This window comes from Anoplopoma fimbria, chromosome 21, assembly GCF_027596085.1.
Source record: "Anoplopoma fimbria isolate UVic2021 breed Golden Eagle Sablefish chromosome 21, Afim_UVic_2022, whole genome shotgun sequence".
Taxonomy (NCBI): Eukaryota; Metazoa; Chordata; class Actinopteri; order Perciformes; family Anoplopomatidae; genus Anoplopoma; species Anoplopoma fimbria.
Window position 1 is genome coordinate 11834236 of NC_072469.1, and position 8378 is coordinate 11842613.

Below are 8378 nucleotides of genomic sequence, written 5' to 3' on the forward strand. Positions count from 1 at the left end.
TTTGGGATTAATCACTTTAAATTATGGCATGTGTGTACTGACTACTATTTAACATGAGTTTGAATGTGATTGGTTAATTCTGAACACATCCACATCCCCAGTTATAAGAGGGTGTGCACACTTATGCAACCACATTATTTAATTTTTTTATTTTTTATTTTCCCCCCCTAAAAGATTTCGGTTTGTTTTTCAATTGAATTGTTCACGTTATAGGTCACATTAATGGTGGAAAAAGTTCTGACATGATTTACCTTGGTGTCATTTTTTTTACATCACACAAAAACCTGGCATTTTAACAGGGGTGTGTAGACTTTTTATATCCACTGTATGTGCGGTCTATTGGGAGCAGCGTTGGTTGTGCAGTCTGACTGTGTCAGCTTGATGAAGCTCACCTGGACCTTTGTGACTATAAAGCTGGTCCACGTCTCTCTCCCTCCCTACGGCTGACATCCACCCTACACCACCTTCTTTTGGTTTTGCACATGCCACACATACATGCCCTGCTTTCCATCACTGACTTAGCTGATCTGCACTCTACTTTCCATTGTTGGTTTTTCTGTTAACCTTACTTTAATAATTGATGTTTGGTTTGAAGTACAACCTTGCGTGGACTCCCTCCTTGTCACATTCCCCTGAGCCAATTTGTGACAAAGAGCAGCTGTTTTAATGAGTTTTCAGTGTCTTCATGTCGATCATCCCCGTCCGTCACACGCTCTGTCTATTCTTACTCCTCTGTTTTCTTCTTTTTCAGTTCATGCTATCAAGAAAAGGAAGTCAACATGCCTCCAAAACCACTCAGCAGAAAAGAGCGGAGGAGATTGTACACCTCACTGGCAGGCGAGGTAAGATATGATTCATAAAGACGGATAAAAAAAGATGGATGCCCTCATCCTAATCCTTTATTCTGAAGCTTAAGATGCTGCTAAGAAAAGTTCACCACAGTTTTTACAAGATAAAACACTGCACTACAAAGCACCAGGTAAACGAAAACCATATCAGCATAGTTCCTGTGTGTAACCAGTCAATGAACTACGGACGTAGTGCTTTTATTTCACATTTTTAACACAAAACATATGTACATGAATAACAAACATCACAATCTATTTACAGATGACTAAAAGAATAAAATGAATACTAATAAAAGAACAATGAAAGAAATTATTCAAATTTAAAAAGAAAAAAACAAATGTCTTAAAGCGTTGGCAGGTTTTCAGTATTATTATTAGTAGAATGCCAGGTTTTCCAGGGAAAACATTCCAAGTAATGCCTATTGTGCTACCAACATAAGCAGAGTTTTAAAGTCACAATTGTCCTCAGAAATGTCTGTTATACGTCTGTGTACCTGCTTCCAAAAGTCCTGGATCAGCAGGGACTCCCACAGCCTGTGAAATAAAGGGCCCTCTGAGTCTGAGGCCTGACACCTCCAGCACTCCGCTGAGAACAAAGTGCTTTAAACAAAAGTAGCACTCTGCCACCACCTAGTGGAGAGGTGACTGAATCACACGTCTCTGAGATGCAGTTCCTTCACCATATTCCCGAGGCTTTTGAGAAGTGTTTCTCACGGGACCCTTTATCGCTGGGACTTCAAGTGAATTGGAGGAGCTTCCTTGAAATAGGTCTACACTGGAAATGACTCACTTGAGACTCAACTTGAACTGGAATGGAATTATTCCAGTGGAGTAAACCACAACAATGAAAGCATTTGTTTGCTTTAAAATATAAGCTATAATCTTAAATATAAATATGTTTCTATAAATCAGTGCCACTCATTTATTATTATTCTTTTATTTGTCACAGTAAAGCTTCAAAGGAATGGATTGCACGGTATGAAGGGCGTGCCACTTAACAAATATAGATCATCTCACAGAGAATGCTGTCATATTACCTCATAGCGGTCATTACCCTTTCTTACCCACAGTCAACCTATATCTGAGATATTACATTTTATTCAAGCTGTTTGTGTAACGTCAAATCATAATAGAAGTTATCTCAGGGACTTTTCACATTGAGCAGGTCGAGACGTTCCTCCATAATGTACAGATGACTACAGCAAGAAAAAACTCCCTTTACAGATACATACAGACGAATGAGCTCGGTTCCAAAGGCTCATGTTTTGAAGGCATTGACAAATGACCTAGTCGTAGTATAACTTGTACCCATGACATGTATGAGTTGGCTCATTTAAAGTGTAATTGCATCTTGAGGGCAGTGCAGTCCATAAGCGATATGCTCCTGCATATCTGTAACTGACCCCTGGAAGAGGACTTTAGGCTGCATGTTTGCTACTGCTTTGTTGGAGTTAGTAAATGAACAAGCTAGAAAAAAGCTTGGAGAGAAGCATTTCTCTTCAAAATTATAACCAGACTAAAAAACAAAAAACATCATACAACATTTAGATGCTGAATTCAGATTGTAGATTTAAGTGATGCCATAAAAGTATGTGCTTAAATTCTTCCAGAAGTAAGTTTGCAAACGCTGACATTGAGAAAATGAAAGGGAAAGCCTGTGTTTTGAGGACAGCAAATATTGAACTGATACTCTGACTCACCTTTTATTAAAATTCCTCATGTCACCCTGCTTTTTTAAGAGTAAGTAATGCTCTAGAACAGGGGTGTCAAACTCAAATACACAGTGGGCCGAAATAAAGAAATTGATACATAAGTCAAGGGCCAGATGGGTTCAACGTTTATTGAAAACTTATTGAAAGAACCTTAGTGCACATATTGAACCTGGAACTAACAAGGCCTATAGAGTATTGCCTATAACAACATTAATTATGAAATAAATGAAATAAAAATGATAAATAATACATAAATAAATAAAAATAAAAGTAATAAAATCAGTTTCATTAATTGCTTATGGCTCTATCTGCAGTTTTTCCAGAGTAATTTCAAGTGAAAACATTTTCTACAGGCAAACAACAGCCAAAAATAATTTACTTCAAAGAAAAATCAAATGTCCTGTAGTAGCAAGAGAAAGAAAATGCAAAAATGAAACTACATTAAAAACTGAAAATGCGTCAAAGCACCGTTTGCTGCTCTGTGATGCTCACTGGTCTGAGCCAGACACTTGGTGTCTCATCTTGGATACAAGTTCATCAATGTCTGGGGTCAGGCTCTGAGCTGAGGAAATCCTCAGGGTTGAGTGAAGGTGCTCATCAGTAAGACGAGTCCTGTGTGAAGTTTTGTTTATCTTCATCAAAGAGAACAGTTGTTCACAGTATGTGTTGCCAAACATAGAGAGCGTCTGAGCAGCCTGGGAGCGCAGCTGGGGCATTGTGTCGGGGATGAAACGTGGAAACTCTGCAGCGCCCACAGACTCATATTTTGCCTTCAGTGTGTCACTAGTTTGGAGCTCAATCAGCTCCATTTGGAGGTTTGATGGTGCGTTTTCCACGTCAGCTGCAAATGGATTACTGAGCAGTTCAAACCTGCTTTTTTGGGCTTCAAAATCGGCAAATCGCCGTGTGAAGTCAGCACCAAGTATGCCGAGTTTTTCAGCAAACTGTGATGTTGGGAAGGCAGCGACCTGCTCTTTCATTGTTTGGCAGTGCGGAAAATGGCTCAAGTTTTCCTGCAGCATCTGCGTCTCCCACAGGCGCAGCTTGGTTTTAAAAGCCCTCACTGTAGCGTACATGTCAGTGATGACACGGCCCCGCCCCTGAAGCTGCAGGTTGAGCGCATTCAGGTGGCTTGTGATGTCACACAGAAACGCCACTTCACACAGAAACATTTTATTTCGGAGCTCTGTTGTGCCTTTCCCTTTGCTTTCCATGAACTCACAGATCTCCTCACGCAACTGGAAAAATCTTTCCAGCACCTTTCCCTGGCTTAGCCATCGCACCTCTGTGTGATAGGGCAAGTCACCATATTCTGTACTTAACTCCTCCAGAAAAGACTTGAACTGGTGGTGATTTAAACCTTTGGCTCTGATAAAGTTAACCGCTAATGTTATGATGCTCATCACATGTTCCATTTTCAAGGCTTTGCCACACAACGACTCCTGGTGTATGATGCAGTGATAAGCTGTCAACTCACTTGTGACGTTTTCCTCCTTCATCTTTTCTCGGATCCTCCCCACCAATCCACTCTTCTGACCGCACATCGCAGGCGCTCCATCTGTTGTCAGTCCCACAAGTTTATCCCACGGCAGCCCCGTTTTATCTACACATCTGGACACCTCTTCAAAGAGATCTTTCCCCGTAGTTCTGCCATGCATTGGGTGTAATCCCAACAACTCTTCTGTTACGCACAGGCTTGAGTCCACTCCACGGATGAAAATTGACAGCTGGGCAGTATCAGAAGTGTCGGTGCTCTCATCCGCAGCAAGGGAGTATGCGATGAAATCTTTTCCCTTTCCCACAAGCTGTTGTTGGAGATTGGCAGCAAGGTGACGCACACGGTCAGCAATGGTGTTTCGGCTTAGGCTCACATTTAAAAATGCTTGCCTTTTTTCTGGGCACACGGCGTCGCAAACTTTAATCATGCAGTTTTTGACAAATTCCCCCTCGGTAAAGGGCCGGGTTGATTTTGCAATCTCTGCTGCCACAATAAAACTGGCCTTAACAGCAGCCTCGCTTTGTGATGTGGCTTTAGTGACACCAGACTTCTCTTTAACTCCTCTACCTTCTGGAGCCTTTGTGTCGTGTCCAGATGCTTGTATCTGTCTTGGTGCTTCGTTTCATAGTGTCTTCTTATGTTGTATTCTTTCATTACAGCCACACTGTCTCCGCACAGAAGACACACAGCTTTGCCCTTTACATCCGCAAACATATACTGTGCCTCCCACCTGTCTTGAAAACTCCTGTTTTCAAATTCCACCTTTCGTTTAGCCATTTTTTGGGGAGAGGGATAGTTGAAAGTTGACACAAGTGGTATGTAATACAGACTGTGACTGTGAGGGCGCGTTCGCGGGCCCGCGATTGACGTGCCGACACACGGATAGTGCATTGTGGGATTTGTAGTATTTTGGTGGTGCGTGCGATATACCGGCGGGCCAGCTCTAATAGTAAATAGATTTTATCATGCGGGCCAAAGATAATTCATTCATGGGCCGGATGTGGCCCGCGGGCCTTGAGTTTGACACATGTGCTCTAGAATATCATTTTTCCTTTTTTGTTTCTACTTTTGAACACAGCTCATTATTAATGTATATTGCCCAAGACGTGAACTGCTCGGTATTTAAAGAAAACGACATTTAGACAGCAGAGAAAGTCACAGACGAGTACACCCAGTGAGACAAACAGCATCAAATGAAAAGTATTGAGCCAGTAATTAAGAACACGGCCTGTTTCTCAGCTAGTTCCAAGCCCGAGCCAATCAGACTCCATTATCTGCACAAAGGACGTCATCACTCTAATCTTTCTAAATAATCCACAATTGTCCGCACAACAGTGGAAAACAAAAAGTCAGCAATGCAGCCTCTCGCTCTGCAGAAAGTGTCTGAACTCCAGTAACATTGAGTGAATGCTAATGGATCGTGGAGCGAAGGACCTGTTAACAAGCAGCAAAGGGAATATGCAAGGATTATTGCGATTTATAATTATTTTTAATTTATGCTTTAATTTATGTATTGATTTTCTTTAGGAAAAGAATGTTTGGTGTTAGCATCCGGATTTAAACTAACTCTGATGTCAACCAATCAGTGTCAGACATTCTTCGCAGATGACGTAGAATAAAGAATGAAAAGTCATCTTAAAAAGGAGTTAGGGGTGGATGGCTGGGTCAAACAAACGCAGAACTTTCACCCAGGATAATTCTGTTCATGTTCCGCTGTTGACTTTATTTACCCTGACGGACGTACTTATTTTACCCCAAACCATGATCTTTTCCTGAGCCTAACCAAGTACTTCTGTTGCCTCAACCGCACCAAAAAAACTAAGTAAACCTACATTGGAAGTTTAGTTTAAAAATAGCGGAAACTTCCCGTTTCCTGTGAACACAGGACTTTAGTTTGAACAGACACTATACATATAAAGAAGGGAAACTGACACACTGTCCCTGAAGCGTCCAAAACTGAAACTACAAGGGAACCTAGAGCGTCCCAGTTTGAAACGAGGGGTCACTGACCAAGCGTCGATTTTTAATGAGTTTGGGAGAGGGAATGTGTTGTGCGTGCCAACCATAGACTGTTTTAAGAAGAAGAAGTGCTTACCCAAAAGAACAATGTCCCATCTCTGTATTTTTTACTTCCCCTAGCCCATTGGTTCCTCCTGAGGATCTTGTCATTGTGAGCCCTGCTCGATGCATGGCTCTATTGATGACAGTGTCCATCAGTCCACCACTTTGGTACATACTGAATCACTTTTATTTATTGTATGTACACCTCTTATAGTTTTGCGCAGGGAAAAGGGCTTTAAAGTAGTGTGTCCAACTGGTTGACATGTTTCAATCCCTGCCGATCAGAGCAGGAACCGACACAACGTGATCTCAGAGAAGAGCGTGAAATGGCAATGACCTCTTAAAGACACGTAACATGGTGGGGAGGCAGACGATGTGTAAAATTCTGTGCCGCCACTGCGGACACAATTTAGCATTAGGTCGAGGCAGAAATGATAGGTTTATTGAATTGTTGGAGTCATTTCAGATGATGAAGGTTAAAAACTGAAGCCAGTTTTAGCCGCACGGATGTTAAAAACCTACTGCTGCATCATAAAGGGACTTAATGGGGATGTGATGGTGAATCTTTCTCCCGGCCTGTAACTAGACTGACATCACCATACCAAGCATGTACTCGTTCCATGAAGGCACATGTTGCATGTAGGGTGTATATCCTGATGCTGCAGCAGGTTTATTATTCTGTGTTATTAATTGCAGTCAGTTGCATCATTGTGAGAAGCGAGTACAGATGTGGGTGTTCACCAGGATGAATGATTGAAATCCTGCTGCTTGGACATTTTTCCTCGTCTCATTTTCCACCAAAGAAAAACTGTGTTATCTGAAAGAAAGGAAAACGCTCAGGGTTAATTGCGGCATCAGCATGAGAGATTAGTGAGCAATGATCATTGGCGGCCGTCATCACTCAGCTCGTGACATTTGGTAAAGTGATTTCAAGCTTCTGTCTGGATTATATACGACCAGCTGCGAGGGCGAGGGTGAATAATTGTGTTGTCCATTGTGTCTCATTTATTATCACGGATAATATCATCTGGCAAAAGGCCATTTAGAAAACAGATTTGAATTTCATATTTTATTGGGGACTTCCATAAACAGTGTGTCTGTTGTCATGTTTATTGTGTGAGATACTGATTTGGTTACAATGGGACGGAGCTCTTGTTGTTCAGGGAGTCACCACTGGAGGGCCCAGCCTGTACACCCAGTGGAGAGCTGGGAACGAGGGTTCTACACATACAGACCGGTATAGGCCCTCTGCTAAGACTGATACATAATGCTTACACTGAACTACACTATGATAGGTCTAGTAAACTGAATTATTATACAATATGATCTGAAGTGGACTCATTGTAAAAATCCAGGTAAGTTATTTTGACCCCGGAACAAAAAATGTATCACGCCTTTTCAGCTCCCTCGGGAACAAACCCTACTTTAACAGGATGTAAATTATGCAGTAACCTTTTTCAAAAACTGAATTAGTCCAATAATCTCATGCATCCCAAAGTTAAAAAAGAGATACAACCACATCAACACTTTGTACAAAACAAAACAAAAAGTCGATGGAGTGCCCCTTTAACAATGTATATCAGCACACCTGAAACAGTCTTGTAGGTTTATTCACCCTTTAAGGCCTACCTGTACATTAGGCAGCAAGTATCCATAGCAACAATACTACTGCTGCACTTGTTGATGGTTACCTCCATCAATAAGAGCAGCGGGGATTCATGAAGTCAACGCCTCCTGCTCTGTCTCTGCCAGATTAAGTTGATTTCTCAAATGCAAATCTGCACACTGATCCTTCTCTATAAATATACAAATATGTATCAATGTCCAAGGTTGGAGAACAGCCGGGGAAGTTTGCCTCGTTTACTGTCATTTCTCTACCGTCAACTCACCTCCAACCACCTTGGATGAAAGGAAACGTGTTTTTAGCCTCTGTTTGGCTTCAAAGAGATCAACCAGAGGATCTGTTCATGACATTTACTCATTATCAATCAGCATTAATAATGAACAGATGATGTAAATGTTTCTCTTGATGTAAATGTTTCTAAAATTTCTGAAAAAGTGCATCAAATCTATGATTTACACTGAAGTGGTACTGTTCTTTAGTTGACCAATATACAGAGTAAATCAACTCTGTTCCCATACTGTGTCTTTTATTTAGACTTTGTATGTTATGCACAGCCCATCCTGCTCCTGGGATGCTAGTACCTGTATCTAGCATCTGAACCTCACTGTCTGTATGTCCGACTTTCTTGTTTGCTT

The 8378-nt window shown here is 41.5% G+C and overlaps 1 protein-coding gene across 1 annotated transcript; it reads right to left on the minus strand.

Annotated features, from left to right (window-relative positions):
• Window positions 1-3048: 3048 nt before the first annotated feature.
• LOC129111109 (general transcription factor II-I repeat domain-containing protein 2-like) lies at window positions 3049-4835 on the minus strand. The gene is given in 2 exon segments (XM_054623402.1): window positions 3049-4595; window positions 4598-4835. Coding segments are annotated over 2 exon segments (1785 nt in total).
• Between the last annotated feature and the right edge of the window lie 3543 nt (window positions 4836-8378).